This window comes from Siniperca chuatsi, linkage group LG13, assembly GCF_020085105.1.
Source record: "Siniperca chuatsi isolate FFG_IHB_CAS linkage group LG13, ASM2008510v1, whole genome shotgun sequence".
NCBI classification, from domain to species: domain Eukaryota; kingdom Metazoa; phylum Chordata; class Actinopteri; order Centrarchiformes; family Sinipercidae; genus Siniperca; species Siniperca chuatsi.
In genome coordinates, this window is record NC_058054.1 from 14,209,799 (window position 1) to 14,234,376 (window position 24,578).

The window sequence follows — 24,578 nt, forward strand, 5'->3', positions numbered from 1 at the left end:
ACCTTTTATGAAGGTTATAATATTCATTTTTGTTGAAATTGTTTAAGGTGTTGATTCAACTTTATGATCATTTTGGAGGCTGTAGTTTGAGGTGCAGTTGAACTGTATTACGGTATATTGAGGTGTTTCTAATATTTTGTCCATCCCATTTATATCATTGAGGGTAGACTAATGCAATCAATATTCCCTGCTGCTCATGTGAGTGTGTATTTCTTTTAAGTTGTTGGAATGATTGAGTGAGCATCAGTAGTGTTATTTGTTAGCTGTTAAAATATCATTTGTTGTTGTACAACGCAGTATTTATATTTATTATGTACACCTTGGTGTCCCATTCAAATATGACACCTAATCAAGTGCAGTGGATAAAACAATATGCCATTTTACAATATTCATTTTATTATTTTAAAACAAACAATATAAAAGGAGAACCAGTTTACAGCCAAGAGTAGCACTGTGCGCACAGGCCACTCAAAAGTGGCATGATGTTGGCACATCTATTAAAACTTGTGTGCAAGACATAATTACACTGAAACAATTCTGCTTAAAAAAGGGACTATGCTAAAAGAAAAATCACTGTTTAGTACTCATGCCTATGGATTAGCAAAGCCTTTACAGCACAAATGTCAAAGTCAACAACCAACACTGAGATGGTAAAAATATTGGCTTCTTAAAGTCATAGGCTGTCATTCATTATAATTGCTTTGACAGTTAATACTTTGTGTCATTACTCTACTTGACCTGACTTGTCTCCAAATCAGAGGGAAAATTGTCTCTTTGTGGAAGTAATGACTGATGCTTTTCAAAATTAATGTATAGATTTTAATCTGATTTAACTTACCTTAAGTTTTGAAATTAAACAAACAAAACCCCAATTTATCAATTTATTATTTATTATTAAGTAAAACACCTCTTGTAACTGTAACTCCCATAAACCACTTTATACTATATGTTGCACACATTCTTAAATGATGCATTGGCTCAGAATATGAAAATAAAAATAAATTAACTGAAACAAATAAAACAGTGTAGCATTAGTGCCCAGAATGGTATTGTGGCTTTTTTTAAAGACATTTCTTCCAGTTCTTTCTGAGGCGCAGATAAAATGTCAAGGCTGGGCTTCAGCACTCATAGAGGCGAGAGCTGAATGGATACGAACATGGAGCCTGTTCTCAAAGTCATAGCCGGCATAGTCCTCCTGCATAGTCCATGAAAAAAGACAATATTTGCATTTTTAATATATACATATAAATTTAATATGCAAATTTTATTTTGTTTGTTCTCTGCCCTCTAACTTTGCAGTCATCACACTCGGACCGATCAATGCACTCCCTGCCCAATCATGTAGCAGCATACCCATTAAAGAACTCCTCCTGTGCTCCTGTCAGACATCACTGCATCTGCTCAGGCATGCAGACTTGGCCGTTACAGCAAGAGAGATCTGTGTTATGTCAATGTCAGCTGTCCATCCACTAACAAAGTCAATGCTGCTGCACCAGACATCTCCAACGCCGTTCAGGTTGGTGAGGCTGCACCCCGTGCACCACAGGCAAGGCAAATACCATTTATTGTACTTGTGTAGGCGCAAGTCATGTAACCTTTTGGAACTGCCTTCACCACATGTGGAACGGGGTGTAACTGGGCAATTTTCTGTTATTACAAAAAGGTGTACAGACGCTTCTGTGATATTCAGGGGCAGAGCACTATGTCAGCTCAGTGTGGATGGGCTGTGGCCTGCTTTGCTGTGTCATGACTTCATGCTGAGGTTAGACAATACAAATACACCTTATGTAAACCAACAGGACAGCATCCCTCTCCGTGACAGTGCAGAACATCCCTTGTTTTCCTCAACATGGGGCAGCATAACATAAGCCCAATTCACTGGCCTCTCCACGATGGTGACAGGAACCTGGCATAGCTTCAGCCAGCCACTCGCATTGTTTCCAAGGAGAAAATGACTGTCGCCTGTGCTTGTCCCTGCAAATGAGTGTCGCTTCTTGTTAAGGTGGACACGTTTGCACACTCTCAGGACTGCTTAACACATTTCCTTCTCTTTTCTTGGTCAGTGACTCATGATCTGGTGGCTGACCAGGGGAAGACAAGCCTCTCAGTAGGCATGGAGTTTTTCAGACCACACAAACCCAGTCTACATCCAACTGGTGTGACACCATCAACCCCCTGTAACTCCTGTACTCTCTCAAAGGGAACCAAGCAGTGGGCTTACCACTCCTTTATTGGGTATGCTATCACCTGATCAGGCAGTGAGTGTATTGATCTGTCAGAGCGCGCACATCCTAAAAACTTTTAATAGACCTTGATCAAAAACTTTGACTGAAGGCAGAAATAAGACAAAATTTAGACACTCTACAAAGTGGTCTACATAAATTTAATAAGGAAATGTTTTAATATCAGAGATCTTCACCAGGCTTTGTCAGTGGTAAACCAATAATGAAGCCTATTAGAGGAGAACTAGTCATAGAACTTGCTACCAACTACTTAGTTTATGAACAGTCAATAAGCAAATGAAAACCAGTATTAATGCAACAAAGAAACTTACTGTACCTTGGCCTGAAGCATGAGCATTCTGCCCTTCCCTGCAGACTGAAAAAAAAGTCAGAATAAAATATTTAGACAATGTGACTTCTCCACTATCTCAGATAAGGGAGACAGTCTCTCTCTCTCTGTCACACACACAAACACACAAAACTTGCCTCTGGGCTGTTCAGCAGCACACAGCCCAGTTCATAGCAGGAGTAGGGCTGCACATAAGAGTTGCTCAGACGACCCACCTCATCCCTTGCAGCCAGATGGAAATACTGCAAAAAGAAAAGACAAAAAAATTGGGAGAAATCAGTTATGACACACTTGATCAAATCAGTTATAGCTATTATCACCACAGTATTGGCTTTTGTTCAATGAGTATGCTGTTTAACAACAACAATCCTACAACTACAGTTGAGTGCAGTGTATCTTGCAGTGCGTCATATTTCCAAGCCCTATACATTGTATTATTAACTAGACATGAAAGTACCTGAATGGCATCTTTGGTATTATGGAGACATGTGTTTATGGCACCAAGAAGCAGGTTTTTCAGGCCTGCACATGAGGCATCGTCAATCCCCTGCAGGACTAAAAAAAAAGAGAATTACACTCAATGACACAACAACAAACAAGGCTGCAAAATAACACACAAAAACTGTAGTTTGGTGATTTAAACATTTTACAATCTGGTACCTTGTGTCATTGTCTGCAGCTTGGCGGTGGAGCAGTTGGGCAGAGCTTTCCACAGATAAAGAATCTCAATCACAGACAGGATGCAGAGTTCTTTGGATAGACTGGGGCTCCTTAGCTTCTCAGCCTGATAGAATGTGTGCATGCATACTTCACTGATTTTCAGTGTATTTTGCACCAAAAATTTGCAACAGAAAATTAGCTGGATATATACTCACCCTCTTCATGGAGAACAACTCTATCTGATTATTCTTGCGTTTGAAAAGTCTTTGAACATCCTTGAACACAGTGACAGCTCCCTCCAGATCACCTGTGGCTGCTTGGCACACTGCACAACACAACAAAATATAATATGGATTAGGGGCACAATACTAATCTCACAAGAAATGCCCTTAAAGCCTCATTAATTTGTACTGTTACCACCTCCAGTTAAATAGGCGTAGTAGCACTGGGACCAGCGAGACTCAGTCTTCAGTCGCTCAAAGGCTCTGTAGGCTTCGCTGTAGTTGAGTTCGATCATGCTGCACCAACCTAAAATGTTCAACAATCAGAAATTATGATGCAGACTAGCATTGAGCAAGGTGGTTTTAAATCTGAGAGGGAAAATAGTACCTATTTCATATAAACACACGTGCTGAATCTCCCTCTGGTCAGAAGCCAGATCTAAGGCATCGCGGAAGGACGTCAAGGCACTACTGATCTGGCACTAGAAAAGGGAACTTTGTGGTGTGAGTTGCAGGCTGAGACAATATTGAGCTTTTCCCAAGTCAGGAGAATAGGCCACATAGAAGTAGATAATAAGGTTTATTCTTAACATGTATTTACCTCAAGGCGTTGAACCCTGCCTTTGAAAAACATGAAGAGGGAGGAGTTTGGATAGATAGCCTCCCTTTGTTGGAGAATGGATTTGGCTTCCATCAGGCCTGCCTGTGTGTCTGTGCCATCCAGAGCAAAGAAGGGCTGCACTACTGTGTGGTACCACAAGAGGGCCAAGCTGTAAGGGAAGCAGAGACTGTAATGAGAAGGGGTATACAGTATATGTACAGCAAAAGTGAGGTGAGATTAACCATATTTAACAAATACCGCTAAAAAATGCTAAATACCATAGTGTAGTGTTACAATTATTAAACGACATTTAGAGAACTTGGTATCCACTTCCACTCTTGATTTTAAAAAGGGATTAAGTACAAACATAGTTGCCAACATATTCTAGGAATAAGAAGGAATTAAAAATGACTTATTATGAAGGCATGATAGGGCAACTTATGCTGCAGGGCCTGGCATTAGCCTGTTATTATAGCTGTTCACAGGATATTCATGTTCTGTATTTTGTTGATTTTGTATTTGTTAAATATTCCATATGGCTGAAAAACTGATTAACCATTATACAATGAGTAAGTGATGAATATCCTGGTAATTCAGGATCAGTAATTTTCACTTATGGCATGATTCATGGTAGCCATCAACACAAGACAGTACTTAATCTCACAAAGATGACATCTCCTTTCTTTCCTCTAGAAATGATGCTTCCATTACTTATTGTTAACAACTGAATTAGTTATATCATGTTTCAATTACAGCCAGAATACAGATACACAAACGTACTCACTCACATACTCACGTAGCTAAGGGGGCCTTCATGTCCTTACTTTCACTGGCGTACGTGAGCGCTGACAGGCCTTGATGACGGTCGCCGGGGAAGCCCAGCAGGTTGACGATCTTCAGTAGGTGCGGCGGCACCATCGAGATACAGAGGTGGAAGAGGCCGTAACCAAAGCTGACCGAACCTTTTAGCCGATCCAGAGCCTCTGGGCTGATGCCGTCCAGTCTCTGGGATGGGCTTGGCCCGGGTGAAGAGGAGCGGCTGTGGTGGGACGGGTCAGAGGAGGAGGACAGAGATAGAGGTGGGATTGCTTGCTGTTCAGAGGCTTTTCTTCTGTTGCCCTCCTGCAGGTGTGTGATGTCGCTGTAACATTTGTTGTACATTTTCCAGGCTTTACGAAGGATCCAGCCTCCTTTGATGTATGCTGTCAGGAGATTGAAGGTGAGGTCAGTAAAACATGCTATCCTATGCAGAGGCCTACTGGTATTTCAAAAACAAATGTGCAAAACTCCGATTACAGAAATTATTATTATTATTTTCATTTCACACCAATTAATGTGCAGTCTTCATAGTTAACCAACAAGTACTAAAGGTTCCCTTACATGACAGCTCTTGTTTGATGAAAGACAGCACTGCAAGGTAAACTTGGCAGTCTGCAATGATGATCTGCCTCTGGAGTCGGTCCACTGCAGCCACCCCTGACCTCTGAGAGTCCATCTGCCCACACAAACACCTCACACTTATAGACTGATGTGACACACAGACATGTTGGCAAGCTAACAAACCTGGACATTATGGTCCAACATAAAATGCTCCTTCTCAGGCAAAATGCATTAAATATCACTCAATTACATTCAATTAAATGAAGTGTTGAAGTTACTCACACTCCTCTTGATCTTGTTTTTAATGGTTTCAATGACACCAGTGTTTTCACTCTCACACAGTCTCTCTGTAGCTTTCAGGTCCTCAAAGGCCATCTGCATTTTCTCCTCTTCAAACGTCATCATGGCATTCTACAAAAAGGTAGATGTTATTTACATACAATTACTACTAAATGAATGTTGGTGAAACAGATTTATTAAATGTGAAGCAAAAAGTCGAATCCTGGATTGATCCCGGGAGTCCAGAAAGCAGGAAAACAAAACCAAACTGCACTAATCAGTCTTCATGCTTTTCAGATTTCATACAAAGAAACAATATGCAGGAATCCTGTATTTTATTATTTGTTTGACATGACCTTTTCGAAACTGCTGAAGACAACATGAAGCCACCTGCACAAAACCAAAAACAGTTAAACCTTAATAATAAAAAAGATGCTTCATTTAATTTTTTAGGTGGCACACTGCTCATACAACCTAAAATTAAAGAGATCTGTCTTCATGTTGAAGTTGTCACGAAATGAGAACTGTAAATGTTAAAGCAGGAGCCAAATGTATTGTGAGGTGGAATATGATGGGCAGACACATTAGTAATTGAACGAAAGCTTAGCAATTACATTTTAAAATTCAATTATTGCTTCATCATTTACAGACAGAATAAGAAAGTAGAATTGTTAATTGCCAAATTTAATAAACTTTATTATTTTTCATTAGTTTTATAATGCATCCCTTACATTCTAATTTAATTAATCAAGTTATAATAGCTCTAAATTGATCAGTTTATTCATTGATTATAATTAAACACTCTGAAAGTCTATAATTATTCTGGTGGAACACTCTAGGCTCCAACTTTTGTTGCACTAAGTGATATATTACAGAGGGAAACCGTTATTCCTCAAGATGAAGAATCCCCCTGTTACTTTGCCTGCCGTAACATTTGTTTATTAATTACTACGGTTTTCTTGAGAGTTTCTCTTTGCATGCACTGAGTTCTGAGATATCTGGTTGCCTTGGCCAACTCAAAACAGGTTATGTAGTCGTGTTATGTGTATTCCAGTAATTCTTGTCATACTTAAAAGGACTATACAAATAAATGTAGAGGAAAATGGTGAAAGATCCCAATACAATCTGGTTAAGTTGTGCCCCTTGTGTGTACATCATTCTTCATTTGCTCCCTTTACCCTTGAGGGAGGTCAATCTCACGAGTCCTCCTGAGTTTTCAGATTATCGGAACAACACTGAAGGTAGCAGCAAGTATTCCTCTGAGTTAAAGTAAATAAAGGTTTGTTAAATGACTATTGGATCTCATCACCTACAGCATGGAGTATGACAGATGGTGACATTAACTGGCACCACATATCAGTCAAGAGGAGATGGTTAACTTGTTATTAGGACTTATTATTTTTTATTAAAAAAGGTATATTTGTCCAAAACAAATGTGCATTTCTTCTGCTGACAACCTTGTGATATGGTAAAAAGCTCCGGGACAAGCGAGTAAGAGGACCCTGAGTACAGATTGTTTTGTCAACTCCTGTTTCTATGGTTAAGAATGACTCAGAGTGTTGTATATATTTTATTTTGAACTTGCACCATACTCTCTGAACATGCTTTTGGTTGTTTATTTGCACTTCCAATTTTAGCATATTAATTCTGTTGTCAATCATATTTTTTCTAACTAAGAAAAATGTAAAAAATCTGCCAAGAACTTAGAAACAGTAATTCATGGATTCATTTCCATTTCATTACCGGTTAGATTACTGCAATGCACTCTTCTCTTGCCTCACACAACAAAACCTCAATAAACTTCAGCTAATTCAAAATACTGTAGGCAGACTCATAACCAGGTCCAACAGGAGAGAACACATCTCACTGCTTTTAAAATACCTTCACTGGCTCCCAGTCTGTCTTAGATTAGATTTTAAAATTTTAATGATCACTTTTAAGGCTCATAGAGAGTTAGCTCCAGAATATATAGCTGACCTGCTACGACCGTAAATGTAATCTGAGATCTTTCCTAGGTGTAGGTCATTCCTGGCCATTCCGTGGTCAAACCTTAACACTAAAGGTGACCGGGCCTTTTCTACTAGGGCCCCTCAGTTGTGGAATGACCTGCCAGAGGAGAACAGGGACGCTAACACATTGTCATCTTTTAGGCCACTTTTAAAAACTCACTATTTTAGACTTGCTTTTTATTGATTTTACTGTTTGTTTTATTATATTTCATTGTATTTTATCATAATATTTTATTAATTGTTTGCTTATTGTTTTTTTAAACTGTATGTAAAGTGCTTTGTAATTTGTTTTGAAGCGCTACACTACTATTATTATTATTATTATTATTATTATTAAAACAAATCTTGGTGAAAATGTGACCCTAATTAGTCAGTCACACCTCTGGCTTTGTGCCATGCAGGAACACAAGGGAAATTACTTGAACCTCATTATGAAACAGAAGTGATTTTTAAAAGAGCAAGTTACAGTAATTTTTGTTAGCATTTGGACCAAAAAAACAGAGCGCTGCAAAAGGATGTTGCTTCTTGACTCACCAGAAAACTCACAAAACTGGCCCCGAAACTCATCAAAGGACTGTGGTTCCTGAAACAGAAGACAAAGAACAGGTGAGAGGCGTGCTTTGTGAACAGGTAACAGATCTAGAGGGCATAAAAGCAGTTAATGGGTGGAGTGACAAAAATGTGTTAAGCCTGTTTCATGCATCAAGCACTGGACTGATTCACTGTGAAGACGTGAACAAGTTGAGGCACAAGATGACAGTTGGCCAAAAGCAACTTGATTGAATAGGAATAGTGGTGATTTCGGTGGGTACAGATATCCCTTCATAGCGTTGGTGGGGATTTAGAGCTTCACTGAACCCCTTTACTTAATCTCCTACACCCATAATGCAACACACTATGTCACCTTAACAGAACCAGGGGAAACTTATCAGGAAACTAGTTAATACAGGCAGTCACAAGCTCATTCTCAGTTGCTGAGAAAGTATCTTTCACTTCCCTCCATCTTTTTTGCTGATGCAATCAAAACAGGATGACACCTACTGCTAAATGCAATTAATAGAAGAAGTGACATTTAAGCTTTCACCAGGGGTTGGGACACATAGGGGTTGCCCTTCTGTGGCATCAACACTCAAGTTGAAAGTGAAACCCTAGAGATAATCAGCCCTTATAAAATCAGCACAGCAAGAGTGAGGGATGTATACAAAATCCTGCAACCAGCAAGTGGACTATGGTCAGTGTGTGTGGTTAAGAGCAGGGCTTCCCTTCAAACAAAGTAATGTCTACTTGTGACCCCAAAAAAAAGAAAAGGGGGAAAATTAGAGTTATGTGTGAAAAAATAAATATAAAATTTAGCATAGCATAAATGTTTACTTCAGCTTTCCTATCCTGTTAATTGTCTCGTGTCTCCTCATGATGAGAACCACTGGGTTAGACGATTATTTCTAAATTTGACTTTTACATTTGGACACTAAATTACATACAATAAATGCAACTTGGTTTTGCAAAACAAGCCTGTGTAGTTGTGATGTGAATAAACTAGCTGGGCCAAGAAGACAAACTTAACACAAACCTGTTTGAAGTAACTGAGCGCCAGTTACTGGCATGACATGAATGCCAACCTGTTAGCACTTCTTCAAAAACATTTGTATATTTACACTGAAGATGGTAACAACACTTGTAGCAGCCTGTCACAACACATAAAGAGCAATATAATCATATTAAAAAGGCATTAGACTGTTTGAGCATCACAAGTCACATTCTGGGTGTGGATATTTGCTCAGGGTATTTAAACAAGATTCATCCTGCTTGTGACCTGATCATATGGTGCTATACTTGACAAGGATGTTGGGGTTTTGTTTTGCAAGCTAAGCACAGACAGTGCTGAGGGGAAGACATGTCATCGTGGCTTTTATTCATGTTGGTTGACCACAGTAGTTTAGAAACATTAGCCACACCTGTCGTAACATTTACCAAGCCCCTGTAGAGAGTATTTAAGTATCCATCACTGAAATGTTCCTCAGGCGTCAAAATAGACATACAGAATAGAAACACAAATATTGCTTATTGTCTCTGAGATTGACACTCACAGACCTGTATGCTCTGAAGAGCTCGTCGCTCTCCTTGAATCCATTGTTAAGGAGCATATTGATTCCTCTTAGTGCCAGCTCTGTGTCGTTGATACGATCCGTCTTCTCCTCCTCCACGCTTCCCGGGGCTGGTTCTGCCGGGTCCGCCATTGAGATGCCCGATACTGGAGGTGGAGAACTGAACGCGGCCGTGGAGAAGGAGGGGAGGGATGTGCAGTAGGTACGTCTAGTTAGTTTACTTACAGGCAGAATAGTCTCAGCCAGTGGCGCACTTTTGAGCAAACGCAGTCATGTTCATATTGAGGAGACGAATAAGCGAACAGGTTCAAATAACTAACCGCTACCGACATGAGTGCGTATGCTAGCAGTTTGTGTCGCTATCTGTTCCGTATTCTGCCGCCTGACCGGTGGTTCGTGTGTTCCCGTGCAGACAGGAAATGTGCTGCCTTTCAGGACTATCGGAATTATCGCTTTTCTGTTCACATTACAGAGAAACGACACTGCGGGAGACCCAGCGAAGCAATAATCATCGAGATGAGGCCTTTAAAAGGAAAAAAGCGTGAATTATTCAGTGACAGAGCTGTGAATATGTTACATGCTCCAGTTTGATATTCTCCGTAAGAAAGTTCATTTTGTTTTGTTTGTGCGCCTTGTCATGTCATAGGCCTATTTGTCGTACTTAATAAAAAAAAGACATTTCATACACCAAATTCTGCGACCCATTACTTTATGTGATTGTGATTAGAAATGCCACCTATATTTCCACTGCACACTTTCCTCTACTTAATTTTGATAGCTGTTCGCAAACGTGTTGCCTCCACGGGTCACCAATTTTGATGTGTGTGACCCCATCTGAGATTCTGTGACGCAGAGGATTAACTGCATGAAAAAGACCAAAGGGTAGACCAGATTATGAGATTGACAGGTGAGGTAATATGGCTCTACAGACAGACTTACTGTATACTCTACAGGTTATGCTATGGAAATTCGTGACACTGTCTAAATATTATGGAGGCATCATTGTGTTTGAAAAAAAAATGTGACAAAGCTGGATAAATACTTAATTAGGTAACAGAATCGGAAGGGTCACAGAATTTGATGCGGCACCTGTTTGCACGATTTTGCAACTTTCACTCATGACTTCACAAAGTCAGTGAAGCCGGCATCAGAGTGGGCGTGGTGCTTTCTGCTTGAGATCCCAGCCAACCAAAGAGCTGTCGTCAAGGAGATAGCTGGCCAAGGAGGGTCCAAAGGATCCAGCAAGTTTATAATGTTACTCCTGGTTTAATTTTATAAAGATCAAGAGTCTAAATTACCCCCCTTCACTAAATTAAAATAGTTATAAAATGGTAAATTAGTAAAATATACTAAAGTAGTTCAATTACATTTTTGGTAAATATTAGCTTTCTAGCCTACATCATGCATGCAGCATGTCTAAATGCTGTGTCAAAGCCTTCTCCACACAAGAGCATAATTCTGGTGGAGAAATGCTAAATTCGGTTGTTTTATCTTAATTATTATAAAAAAAGTCCAATTTAAAGATAGGGCTTCTAAAAAAATATTACAGTCAATTACACAATGTGTAATTGTAGTATGTAAATGTCTCCTCAGGTCATTAAAAATCCCCATATTCCAAGAAACAATACTAAGGATATGACTTCAGTGACCTTATTGAAAACAACTGCCTTGCTCTTAGTCAAATTATAAGAATATGATAATTCCCTAAGGGTCATAAAGGGTATGTTAACAAAGAGGAAACCCCTGCTTAGAAGTGTAATTACTGAATGCCACTTTATCTTAACTTATATATATGGAAACAAATCGACATTATGTACTGTTTTCCAACACAGCAGATGTTAATCACAAGTTTATCCTCATGCCAATATTAAACATGAGACCTATTCAAAAAAAATTCAAATTATATTTATCTAATCTTACAATCAAAAGTATACACATTTTACTAAGTATAATTCAACAATTAATCCCAGATGTCTGAAAAAAATGCATGTCTCAATACATATAATAATGTGAGTCACTATGATCACAATTTAAAAGATATTTTTCAAGACAGATTACAAAAGGGTTTACAAATCAGTGGTCACAAGACAGGAATGCATGTAAAAATATATTCAATCACCATGCATGTTTGTTTTTTTTCACAAATGTTTCCACAAATGTACAAAGCAGGAAAATAAACTCTTTCTGGGGAATTTAAATACATCAATTACATTTAGTTTTTTGATATATTACTTTCAACTTTATAGTTAAGTGGGCTAGATGGTCCCAAACATGACTGACCAAAGTTTTGTGAGACTTGTGCTAATGGCATTTATATTGGTTTTTCAACACATTGACGATGCTCCACAAAATTCAGTACGTGCTGTTTTCTGGTGTGACTGACGTTAACAGCCACACAGATTGTCCTCATGCATGAAAAAGGAATGCAAAATGGAAAATGAATTCAGAACAACGGTAATACAATATGGGGGGGGGGACCCATGTGATTTCATGGCCTGTGGTGAAGACTCCATGTCTATTGAACCAGTTATTCAGTTAATGCAGAATTCTACATGCTGACATGTGGATATGACAATAAAATAGCTAGGCAGCCCCTGAAATGTCACTGAATTGAGCACCGTGGGTGTAAACGTAATTATTCTAGTCCAACAAACAAACAAAAATCAACTAATAATGTTGATCTCCATTATAGCACCATCACAAAAGTCATTGTTTGTTTTCTTAAAGTGCTGCGCTGCTCATACTGCCGCCCTGACCAATCACAAGCATATTCAGTAGCATTTGATTGTCGACAGAAAATGAATGGACCAACACATCAGACTGTAAAACAACTGTTAGAATATGCATTTGTGAATTGGTGCCGTGATACATGATTTTATCACAAAATAAATACAGAATGGTTAACTGAGCAGCAAATATTATGAACCTGTAAGCTGCTGCTCATATCTTTATTATTACACACACACACACACTCAAATACACAGACTCACACACACACACACACTCACACTGAAACGCACTCCTCATAATCTATACATTATTACACGCAAACACATTCTCTGTCTTGGTAACAGATTGCACTTGGTTGGCGGTGGACGTGGTCCCAAGGTTTGTTGAATGATGATGCAGTGAGACGCGGTCGCTCAGCCTGGACACTCTCTGAGGTTGACTGGACCGAACACACCAGACAGCCTGTCGAAAGAGACCGAGTCGCTGTTGATCCACATGTCCTGGATGCATCCCACAAAGGACGATGTGACAGGGAGCGCCTGTTGCATTGACATCTCTGCAGCAGAAAGGTACATGTGGTGAACTGGTAAGTGATTACATTGTTCCATCTTATTTTTACACATTTATTTGATATTATTAGCTAACTGCATGTTGACTAACATCATTCAAATCCTTCTCATTTTGTAACTTTTCCAAAGAGATTATGAAAAAATCCTGAATTGCTAATTTTTAGAATCATTTCATTATGCATTTTACAGTATGTTATAAGAGTTATTTATATTTATATGTAGTTATATTTTAAGAGCACCGTAGTTTGGGGCTTTCCCTATAGACTACATGACAGTTGTTTGTTTGTTATTTGTTTGTTACTTACCAAGGGGACCCACACAATAAACCTCTTGGCTTTTATACCGGCATATCTGTTATACCTGCATTACGCCATTTACCTCATATTATTATACCGTAATAATATGTCACATCGCTGTGATATTTTCATATTTTATTGATGAGTGTTTGAATAAACGTAACTAAAACTAAACAAAGTAGATTAACTGGTAACACTTTATTAACTGTTTCGCTGTTGTTTGTAGATGTTTAACAGATTATCAATAGAGTATATGTGACAATTCATGAGCATACCTTAACCAAGATGTTTTTTTGTGCCTAAACCTAACCAAACCTAGAAAACGGTTTTATTTATGAAACAGTTAAATTGTTGACTCTCAACTAATAAGATGTTGAAATGTTATAAATACTTACAAATAGACTATCTAAATAAAGTGTAACTGATTAAATCTCAGATTAACAGATTCATACTCACCAGGAATGCCACCCACATACAAGGAGTCTTTGGTCAAAGTTGTAGTGGAGGACGGTGGTCCAATCTTGTAATTGTCTATTGTGTCCACATGCAGCTGCACAACATTTTTCCTCTTGATTACTAGAAGACACATGGCCAGTGAATTAATGCAAAAAACAATCTATATTAGTGTTCTAATAGGTTCTAAAAGCAATTTTAGTTTGTCTTAAATTATGTCTTTAATTAAGTGACTGTGTGTATTTTACCTGAAATTTTATGAAACATTCCATCACATAAAGAAGCTTTTGGCTTCACCGACACCATGAATTCGCTCTTTCCATTGTTCACTTGCGCCACTACCTGAATGGGAGCACGTCCAAACACAGTGCTTTTAGTCATCACGTGTACAGGGAACACACTTGAAGTAAAGACACATTTTCAGTCTAAATTAAATTTAAGATCTGTCCTGTTATGTTTAAGTTCCCAAAACAATAAAATGGAGAACAGAGTCCAACAGTAGCACAGCAGTTTATGTTTATTATTATTATTATTGTTTATTAAGAGATGTGTTTTTCCAATCCAGACTCAAACTAAGTCTTTATTTTCCCAAAACTAAACATTTTGGGTTAGTGGTATCTGGCCAGACAAAAAACAACTGATGTGGCATCATTAAACTGACATACTGTCAGGCCTCACCTCTCCTCTGAGCATGTAGACACTGAGATAGTGGCCCATCGCAGGTCCATATTGGCCCCTGCTGGAATCACCAACATGTAGCAGGAGTCCGGTCAGACTCCGTGGACGAATATTAAACAGCAGCTCAAAGCTGGAGCCCACAACAAAGGAGTCATCTGAAATACAGAAAGCAGATATCATCATGGTTGTCATCATTGGCTTTATTATAGATATCATAATTTAGACTGTAAGTATCAAAACAATGAGGAGACAGCCGTGAAATGAACATATCAAGAAGACTCTTTCTTACGGATCTCATAGTTTCTTTAAAGGACCTGACATGTAACTAATTTCTTAGGAAGTGTCTTTGAAAGGACTGTCTAATTTGGTACTAATTATAAAGAAAATGGGAGACAGTGTTCCTAAATTAATTAATTTCAATTAATATCACAACACAGCAGGTAAGTTGAACATGCAAAAATATAAAATTTGTCTTAACAAATATGTACAATAAATATTTCAAAATACATTAATATTTACTTGAGTTAAATGGATCTCTGTTAGTTTTTCCAATTATTAAGATTTTAGCAGTTTTCAAGGAAATTTCTGTGGATATTCACAACTGCTTATAACAATGAATATAATTAGTATCACATTTTAATTATACAAAAAGACATACTCCTTTTCAGGATAATTCCTAGGAAATTATTAAGAAATCACTAGACCTGTAAAATAACAATATTTCTGTGAGAAATTAATAGTTTTATTTCAATCACTTACATCCCACTTCTTGGACATACTTGCCTTTTTTTAGGAAAAAAAGAATGGAAACCATTGACATGTCTATCTTAGCACCTTTTCTGATATGTCTATACTACTAAGTCCTTATTTATTTAAGTATTTTGTGTCATTGACTTGTTTAGGAGGAGACTAATTGTGTGGATGTGGTTGCAGTTCCTACTGATAGCCGACAGAAGCTGATAGAGATTATTATGGTCATTGGAAATGCTTCTGCAGTACTATCAGAGAGATGTACTCACTGATAATGGCATGTGCTCCATTCCCTGAGAAATAGGCCCCTCTTTGTGTCTGTCCCTCGAAGCAGGGGCCAGCACCATGGTTTGTGGTTGGATTTGACATTGGTACACTGTTCATTTTAAAATTGCGGATACAGCCAGACACACTTTGTTTTGGTAGGGCCTTTGCCTAAAAGGAAAAATAAATAAATAAATAAATTTAAAAAAAAAAAAAAAAAAAAATATATATATATATATATATATATATATATATATATATATATATATAAATAATTAACAAAATATATATATATATATATTGTTAATTAATTGATTGATTGTGTGTATGCCAGTGAGTACTTTTTTATTTACCTTCAGCTGTTTGTGAAGGGACTCTGGCGTGCTGCCCAGGTACACAGGTGACACAAATTGCTGCATGGATGTCAACTCAGCATTGGTCAGCTGACCATCCTGGGCTCTGATCCCATCCACAACCAATCGAAATTTCTTCTTCTCCAAACTGAATATGACCTACAGGCAACATAAAGAATAATAAAGTATTTAGCTTTGCTCTATAATGTGGTGAGTGATTGAGTGATTCCATGGTTTTCAAAATTGTACATAAGTTTGCTATCATCTCAAAACACATGTGATTAGTATGATATGAATCCACTGACCGAGTGCCACTTTCCATCATTGTACTTCTCCCTGTTGAAGATCTCCTTCTGTTTGCCTACAGACAGTCTGATCCTGCCTTTGGATATGTATAACGCGAGATGAGAGCGCCCTCCTCTGGTAGCAGCAAAGAACAGCAGACCCTCAGGAGCTCGAGTCCTGACATCCAGAGAAAAGTGGGGCCTGGGGAGGATAGAGAAAGACACCATCCTCAGTGTTTGTGTGTGTTGGCTCGGACGTAACTGTAGCATTGTTCTTGAGCTTATAGACTCAGCCAAGCACACTTTTCATTTAGAAATCTTTCACTGAAAGTTTCATGTTTGTGCATGTGTTTTGTCAAATGGTGCAGTAAGGTAAGACAGGTTACTCACCTGGGCTGCAGGACCTGAAGTGGAAGGCTGTAGCTCAGGCTGCTAGCAGGGCCTCCCATGCGATAGGCATGTTGAACCAGGGCTGGTAATGCACACGCTGATAGACTCTCATTTTTTGCCTGCATTACATCCTAAAACAGCACAAACATAAACAAAAGAGACACTCAGCACAAAGTGCCCTCAAATCATTGTTTGCTCACACATCTTTGGTAAGTCTCCAAAGGAATTCCACTCTGTCAATGAATAAAGATGGGAGGGTACAACAATGTATAATGGTAAGAGTGATAGTCATAGTTAACATGTATAAAATACTACACATATAAATGCTCCACGAACAGACAGTGAAACAAAAGATCTTCTAAGCTAAGTTTTACCCACAGTTGAGAACACAGAGGACGTGTTGTTACATTAAATAAATGAATGCAGGGCTTCAACTAATGATTATTTTCATTATCCATTCATCTGCCGATTATTTTGTAGATTAATCGACTAATGGTTTGGTCAATAAAATATTTCCTAACGCAACTTATTCAAAGTGCTTGTTTTGTCCATCCAACAGTCTAAAACCCAAATACATTAAATTTACTATCATAGAAGACAGAGAAAACCAGCAAACATTCTCAATTGCGAAGCTCGAAACAGTGAATCGACTACTCAAATAATCGACTAGTGCTGTTATGCAGATCAAAAATACAGTAGATGTCTCCCAAAGAAAATTAACTACCAGCATGTAATAGTTTTGATAAATAGCCAAGTATAACATGGTAGTTATGATTTCATCAGACATGTAGTTAGTATTGATGATAACAGGTGGGTCAGAATGGATCTTGTAATTACAGCTACAACATTAGATGCTTTATTTTGGCTACACTGAGTTTTTTTTACTATTACATTAACAGTAGCATTGTAGCAGCACAACCCCCACAAATGTTCTGTTTACTCAGAGGTGTGTTTGGTTTCGACATAGTTAGGAATTCTAAATTGCGCTTATTATACTGTTCGGTACAGCATGCAGGAAAGTACTTGCTTTTTTTATTTGAGTGATTTAATTTAATTTGGCACAAACTCAGTTTAACATAACAGGGACGAACCCATAGTAGAGTTGCAGAAATAATAAAACTGTAAATAGATTCAAAGACCTTATTGAAATGGCTCATGTAGTGCTGATGCTATAGAAAACACCAATAATAGATGGTCGGCTTACACCAAAAATATCATATTACACACAAGATAACATAATGCACTTACATAATGCAATATGAAAATCCCATTAATCAATTTCTCAGCACTGTGTCTTCTATATTTTTGTATCTTTTTGTTACACCTTTAGTTATAGTTTTCATTCATTAAGTCTAGACTGTAGTGTCAACTGATTATTGCACTTGTATGAACTCATGCAGGGTCAGGGGTTGTTGGAGAATAGATTGTGGTAGTGATATGGCCTCCTTTAGTCAGATGCTCCAAATTAAATACATAGAGCTTTGTAAATTATGATGGGCATGCAAGATCCAGTGTTTTGAAGAAATGATGTAATCATGCTTTTGAGAAGTGTTTGAACATAGTAAGCTCTACTAGGTCTTCGCATATTTCACTGTGGCGACTGTGGCTAGGCCTAGCCTAGCTGTGAAATACCAACATTTCATGCTTCCAAACTTCTCATTGGCTACTTAATTTATTATAATGTAGATCAGTGTTTCTCAACCTTAATGCTCAGATCCCATTCAGAGTTTCAAGAGATGGAAGACTGATAAATTTAGATTTGGTTGTTAAGTCAAGGCATGTTTATTTGTGTAGCCCAGTATTACATACAAAATCCCAAAGGGCTTTACTGGCCCTTAACAGCAAGGGTTTCCATTTGATATGTGTTTTAATTTAAGATAATTTAACAAGTTTGAAATAAATCATTTGTATTCATCTATGTCCTTAAAAGTAGAATATAAAAGCATGCCATAATCACATTCACATGAAATTTGTCAGATAAAACAGGTTCAGAAAATGTTCAGAAACTCAGATGCAGATCCTGTTGTGTTTATTGGATATTAACTGTAATGATTAGTCATTTTATTTGATAGTGAAGTTACCATTTATATAATTTTATGATGTTTAATATGTTTGTGTCTGAGTGATTAGGTCTGACAATAGTGAGTTAGAGGACACATGCTTGTGAATGACTGTTAGAAATTACTCAGTTACATGAAAGAAAGAAAAGAGACATGAGTTGATTTCAAGCTTGTTATTCACAAGATTTGTTTGTAATTACTGGATTTTTAAATAGAATAGACAGAGATACAATACATTTAATAGTTCTTGTGATTATTGGGAATGTTCATGCAACTTTTTTATTTAAGTACACTGCAGATTAATGAGCTTGTGTATAAGCAATATAACATTGTGGTGCAAGCTGCCAGTTTTTCATGTCAATATTAGATTCTTGTCAGCATCAGCAGGTCTTAGGGCTCCTTCTTCTTCATCTCTGGAAATAAGGCAGCAAAATATAATGTAAACAATGTCAACATAAGACAAACACTGTGTGATTATTAATTTGCCTTCAACAGTTGTATTATACTGTAGTTTCACTGTACAAATGTATGAAAGTTACAAAAGAGAAAGATAAAGGTGGACTTACTGCTAGTGAGTGGAATTAATCATCAACTCAACATGTTCATAATGTACATGCTAGTTTTCACCGTTATACCTTGAAATATGATGGATTGCTCTAGTTGTTAAACAATAATGTCACTTAATTCAAGGAAAGCAGAACCAAGGTGATTTGATTTGGAAAAAAGTTTCAATTATTTCGTCAGGTTTCACTTGTTTACAAAAACAATATTAGGCTTGCTAAAATAAATAACTCACTAATATGGATTAAAGTATGTATGGGCATGTAAGACAAACACTCACCTTCTTAGCGATGCGGTCCAGCATCAGTTGAGCAGGACTGTCAGCAGTACACACATCCAGCAAAATATCTCCAGAAGTCTGGAAGGTGCTGAAGTCCTCAGCCTTGTACAGATTGTCTGGCCTGCAAACAGAACAAATACAATATAAACACCATACATTAAAGTACACAGATGTTTGGTGCGCAAACAATCACTGTATGACTTCAATAATAAAAGCTGTATGTTACATAAATCTTGAGGTATTTCAAAATTATGCAGCTATGAAATGCAAAGTGAGGAAATATTACCGTCTTGTGTAGAGGTTGGAAACGCAGCCTTTGAACTTCTCTCTTCCCAGGAACAGGGAGCCACCTGTGTCAGGTATGGAAGTGCTGCCACTCTGCTCCTGACCATTGTCTTCGTCGTCAATAAGCAGCTGAATCCTGTTTGGAAAAATCATCATGGTATTTTTTGTACACTAGACTTACATACCATCAGTTATTGAGTATTTTACAGAGTTTGTTTATTTTTATTTAAATCACACCAAACCACAAACTAGTTTCATACCTTCCAGCTCTACTGGTTACAGTCAAATAATGCCACTGGTTATCGTGATATTGTTTGTTTGATTTCCAGATCTTGTTGTTGAACTTGAGCATCACATAGCCGTTTTCCAATTCAAGATTAATCCCATTAGCCTGGAAGACAGAAAAAAATAAAAGCTTTTAAAATCTGACCAAGTTCTACCTGTTGTATCACTCAAAAGTCACAAATAAAACATCAGATTTCAAAATGAATGTAAGGACTGACCAGCTGTTTGTCCTGCAGAATGAGACCCTGATTCTCTGTGCTCTTGAATCCGAGAGAGACAGTAACGTCATCAGCCAGACTAAAGCCTGTGAGGTCAGCTGACAGGGAGCTCCCCAAGCTGAACTCTGCTTTACGAGTAACCTAGACAAGAACATGGACATTATACATCAGCTGACACATAAGCCTAAGTGTGGTTTGGGCAGTGATATGAATGTTGGTAACTGCTTTGGGATGCAGAGGTTAACGTCCTACCAAGGATTCCTTGGGACAACCTTTGCTGATGCCCATTGACTCATCAACAGATTTAAAAGCTTGATTCAGCTTCATATTTTTCAAGCATCCTTTGAATGGCTGTATGGTGATGTTATCTCTGTGAGGAGGAACAGAAAATCAAGTTATTTTCGATAAAGTGGGAAAAGGTTGACCACCTAACTCACAACACAAAACTGATAACCATGTACCTTTCCCTCAAGTCTTGTGGGGCACCACCAATATAGTATTCTTTAAAGTCAGTGTTGCTGTACACAGCTTGGGCTTCGGCAACGTATTCTTGGGCTATCCGGACTTTCATTGCTCCCTTGTTTGTACTAACGATGAAGATTTCTGCCCAGTCGTTCTTCTGAAGAAAGGATAGAGGAGCAAGATGCGGTTGAATTGATGATTCTTTATTTACAAATGGTATCTGGTTAAGTAAAGGTAATTGTCGAGGAAGAACCTAAGGGATTGCAAAAAATAAGAAAAGCTTCTCACCGGGAATATTTTCACATTATTTGTAGCTGGTGCTTTGAGCAAATTACTACGTAGAAAAATGATGCCTTTCTCCATCGTCACAGTGAAGTAGTTGTCCTATGTTAAAGAGGAAATAGAGTAATCAAATTCTTGCAAATAGTACATACAGTATAATTCTATTAAAAAGCATCAAAACGTAAGATTAATAAAGTAACCATATGAAAAATAATTTACCTCACTTCCTATGTATAAGAGCAGACCGTTTTCTGAACGAGTAAAGATAGTCATAATGATGATGAGGGTAGGAGATGATTTATCTATAATCACTTTGCCATATCCAGTGCCTTCATAGTAGTCAGAATCCAATGGAGGTACATATCTGGATAGAGAGGAGAAAAAGTCAGAAAATAATATTTTAAAAATCAGATTCTGGTTACAGACAGATAGCTTTTGCTCATCTGTCTGTCACTTCAACAATTTCACACACGTTTACTCTGTAACAAGAGTGCAGATTACATGTCTGTTTGTTCTTTTGGCATTTCAAAGAGTTATCCATTTACCCTTTTTCTATCCTGATGTATTCAGGATCACAAGGGGGCTGGAGCCCACTCAAGCATCCACTGAGCAAAAGAGCTCACATGTCTTACGTAAGGCTAACGCTGTGACAAACACCAGTAAAAGGCTACAACCAACCTAACCTACATGTCTTTGAGAGGAAACGTCCAAATCACTACAGGAAATCCAAAAGAAAAAAACCCCAAAGCAGGGAGATCATAAAAGCGCCACATAGAAAGGACCAGTGCTGAGTTTAAAACCCTTGTTCGGGCAGCAACCAAAGAGGGATGGGAGGAAGTTTTTGTCCATTCATGCCACAGGGATGACACTGGGGTGATACTGAAAATGTCAAACACTAGATGGAAATACAATGAACAGACAACCTGTTTTGTTTTGTCATTACAGAAAATCATAGAAGCATTTTTATAGTAAAACAATATTTAGAGTTTGGTTAATCTCAACACTAATCATACTTGGACCTACCTCTTGCATGGAGTCTCCACATTGATCTTTTCTGCCTTTTGGAAATTATAGAGACTGACAACTTTGTCGTTAAAAGAGGAGAACTCAATGCAGCCCTTGTACTTGGGGTGGCTGAGAGAAGCTGGTGGCTGAAGAGAAGCAAAACAGAGAAGGGTATTAATAAAACTTATTCTAGTAAAAAAACAAACAAAAAAAACAGTATTGATATTCTTATTTCCTTGTCGCTTACAGTGAAGTCAGCAGGGTAGCCTCCAACATAGAAAACAACATCACTCGGACTGAGATCTAGGAGGTTCTTGCTCTCCTCTCCTTTCTTCTCATCTTGAATTGGCAAACTGGGTGTGGTTGAGGTGATATCTTTAGTGAGCATCATCTTTGCATCTTGGTAAATTCTAAATCGTGAAGGGGAAAAAAATATCCACATTTTCATCACATTTACAACATTCACATTCTTCACAAATCTTGCTCTTTTTCCCTTTAAAATACAGAACAGGTTTGCAGTAAGTCACAGTGGATAAAAGTGGAAACGAAACATAAATGTGCATTCATGGAAAACAGGTGAATTACAACAGAATTACAACAGAATTAAGCTGTCAGTTTACCTGTGCAGGTCTACTCTATCGAACTTGGCCGGCTCAGATGCAGACATGGTGATGTAACCTGTTTTCAACTCGAACTCGACTCCGTTGAGCTTGTACACACCGTACAGCACGTTGTTCCTCAGAACCATACCTATGTAGTTCTTAGAAGACTATAAAACATAGTTTGTTAATGCCTTGTGTACAATTACAAACTAAATCTCTATATCAAAATATTCATATGCATTTGGAGCCACTTACATCTCTGCTGCCAAGGTACAACACAAACATGTCTCCTTTGTCTCTGGTCTGTCTGCGTCTGCGTCTTCCATCGCCCCTGCCTTCAGGTCTCTGCAGCGACAGGGACATGGCTGTGTAGGCCTTCAGATCCTCCAGATTCTTTGGCGGACGCAGCTCCACATGGCCATCGCCTGTGAATTTCATCGGGATCACAATCTGGAGAAAAAACATAAAAAAAGGGAAATTAGGCCCATCAAGGAAAAATAGGGCACAAGTCAGTTTGATTTGGGCTTGGTTATGGATATATTTACAGAGTAGGATCTCACCCTGTTAGCTGCGTCCCGGGCTTGTTCAATGAGCTCTTTGATCTTCTTGATGTTCTCAGATATGTTGCTAATGGGGGAGAACTGTGAGGTCAGGTTCTCCACCTCTGAGATCTTATCATTCAGAGATGGGATGGTTTTCAACAAGTTCTTCACTGGAAGGAGAAGGTAAGAGGGAGAAAACTAATTGTAATGCGTAAAAAATGCAGCATCTTTACTTTGAATTCTAAACATGTATAATATAAAAAGTGGTTATTCTGTACCATAAAGTACAAAAAAAAGAAAAGAAAGACATCTTTTCAAAATCTCACCTGACTTGTCCACATCGTCCAACACACTGCTCAAGTTAGAGTCCACGGGAGTGACACTGATCTTGTCAATTTCCTTTCTGATGGCGTTCAGTTTGTCCATAGTGTCGCTGGCTGTGTCGTTGGCTGAAGCTGCCTTCCTCTTGGCCTCATCAATCATATCACCAATGTCATCTGATTTGAAGAAATTAACAATAAGGGAAGCAAATAATAATAATAATAAACTCTGGCAATAGACTCAGACACAATCAGTTAGTCGTGCTAATCCTATAATGCCGTGACTTGTTCTACCTCTCTTGATGCCATTTAACTGGTTCTCTGCATCAAGCAAGTCTTTCTGAAGAGCTTTCTTCTTCTTGTCAGCATTCTTCAGGCGCTCCTTCACGTCTGTAATGTCGCCTGCAGCGCCTATTAAAGAAAAACAAGACTTGGTGACTGAGCTTTTGGGTTATTTTAAAAACAACAGTTTAATAGTAGGGCTGAATACCTTTAAGGTCTTTCTCTGCCTCCTTTGCATTCTGCAATAGGTCATCGCCAGTCTCTTTCAGGTCTTTCGCTCTTTGTGTCAGCTTCTGGTTTTTTAAATTCTACAGGAAGAAAAAACTATTTGGTTAAAGTGAAACAATATTCTAAAAGGTTTGACATCATTCTAAGAAGCCTGTGCAGTTACTTAATGTTTTAGGTATCAAGTCGGTGGCTTACATTCAAGGCGTTGTCTGCTGCACTTTTGGCCTCATTAGCTGCATCCTCAGCAGCATTAATTGCATCTGTGATGTTCTTGTAGGCATCAATAGCGTCTTTGGCGCCGCGCACCTCAGTCCGTCCACTTGCGTTCTTCACAGCACTGTAATTCAGTATAATAAGGGAAGAATAAATCCAAGACACACGGAGAATGGATTCACAAAAACATACAAAGCTCAAATAATTTCAAATGACACACATCTTGAAAACTAAGCAGTCTATACTTGAATAGTACTGAACCAGCAAGAAAATCTTCCCTAGCAGAAACAACAGACAATGCTCTGCTGAAATCTACTCATTAGACTTCAGGTTATAATGAGATTGTGTGTCTTTATTGTA

General features: G+C 38.1%; 2 protein-coding genes across 9 annotated transcripts in view; both read right to left on the reverse strand.

The window, feature by feature from the left end:
- Positions 1-373: 373 nt before the first annotated feature.
- On the reverse strand, positions 374-10,263 carry LOC122887093 (tetratricopeptide repeat protein 39C-like). 3 transcript variants are annotated; one of them, XM_044219970.1, is made up of 14 exons: positions 9,813-10,263; positions 8,256-8,304; positions 5,716-5,844; positions 5,434-5,548; positions 4,850-5,255; positions 4,054-4,222; positions 3,841-3,934; positions 3,652-3,759; positions 3,447-3,556; positions 3,232-3,355; positions 3,029-3,126; positions 2,709-2,813; positions 2,560-2,598; positions 374-1,195 (listed from the first exon to the last, which is right to left on the reverse strand). In XM_044219970.1, exons 1-14 carry the CDS (start codon positions 9,956-9,958, stop codon positions 1,106-1,108), a joined length of 1,782 nt encoding a protein of 593 aa, XP_044075905.1. In that variant the 5' UTR covers positions 9,959-10,263; the 3' UTR covers positions 374-1,105. The 3 variants fall into 3 exon arrangements, with proteins under 3 accessions (XP_044075905.1, XP_044075906.1, XP_044075907.1); XM_044219971.1 differs by lacking the exons at positions 5,434-5,548; positions 5,716-5,844; positions 8,256-8,304; positions 9,813-10,263 and having other exon boundaries at positions 4,842-4,979; XM_044219972.1 differs by lacking the exons at positions 5,434-5,548; positions 5,716-5,844; positions 8,256-8,304; positions 9,813-10,263 and having other exon boundaries at positions 4,838-4,975.
- A 1,586-nt stretch (positions 10,264-11,849) lies between these two features.
- Positions 11,850-24,578, reverse strand: part of LOC122887132 (laminin subunit alpha-3-like) — a 56,212-nt gene continuing 43,483 nt past the window's right edge. For 5 of the 6 annotated variants that reach the window (XM_044220053.1, XM_044220057.1, XM_044220056.1 and 2 more), the window contains 25 exons: positions 24,201-24,342; positions 23,986-24,085; positions 23,790-23,906; positions 23,502-23,672; positions 23,194-23,345; positions 22,889-23,083; positions 22,652-22,800; positions 22,279-22,441; positions 22,050-22,177; positions 21,246-21,390; positions 21,033-21,128; positions 20,744-20,901; positions 20,535-20,652; positions 20,283-20,423; positions 20,040-20,170; positions 19,781-19,915; positions 19,495-19,615; positions 16,594-16,724; positions 16,225-16,405; positions 15,920-16,078; positions 15,572-15,737; positions 14,553-14,707; positions 14,123-14,216; positions 13,878-13,997; positions 11,850-13,112 (listed from right to left, as the gene is read on the reverse strand). In XM_044220053.1, coding sequence (XP_044075988.1) covers positions 12,970-13,112; positions 13,878-13,997; positions 14,123-14,216; positions 14,553-14,707; positions 15,572-15,737; positions 15,920-16,078; positions 16,225-16,405; positions 16,594-16,724; positions 19,495-19,615; positions 19,781-19,915; positions 20,040-20,170; positions 20,283-20,423; positions 20,535-20,652; positions 20,744-20,901; positions 21,033-21,128; positions 21,246-21,390; positions 22,050-22,177; positions 22,279-22,441; positions 22,652-22,800; positions 22,889-23,083; positions 23,194-23,345; positions 23,502-23,672; positions 23,790-23,906; positions 23,986-24,085; positions 24,201-24,342 — 3,511 coding nt within the window. In that variant the 3' untranslated portion in view covers positions 11,850-12,969. Of the gene's footprint in view, positions 13,113-13,877; positions 13,998-14,122; positions 14,217-14,552; positions 14,708-15,571; positions 15,738-15,919; positions 16,079-16,224; positions 16,406-16,593; positions 16,725-18,811; positions 19,067-19,494; positions 19,616-19,780; positions 19,916-20,039; positions 20,171-20,282; positions 20,424-20,534; positions 20,653-20,743; positions 20,902-21,032; positions 21,129-21,245; positions 21,391-22,049; positions 22,178-22,278; positions 22,442-22,651; positions 22,801-22,888; positions 23,084-23,193; positions 23,346-23,501; positions 23,673-23,789; positions 23,907-23,985; positions 24,086-24,200; positions 24,343-24,578 lie in introns of those variants that run through there. The other variant, XM_044220058.1, reaches the window with a different exon arrangement.

Coding starts and splice junctions, on each gene's coding strand:
- LOC122887093 (XM_044219970.1), bottom strand. CDS start 9,958: ATGGCGGACCCGGCAGAACCAGCCCCGGGAAGCGTGGAGGAGGAGAAG. Junction 5,256..5,433: donor CATCAAACAAGAGCTGTCAT/GTAAGGGAACCT, acceptor ATCTCCTGACAG/CATACATCAAAGGAGGCTGG. Junction 2,814..3,028: donor ATACCAAAGATGCCATTCAG/GTACTTTCATGT, acceptor TTCTTTTTGCAG/TATTTCCATCTGGCTGCAAG.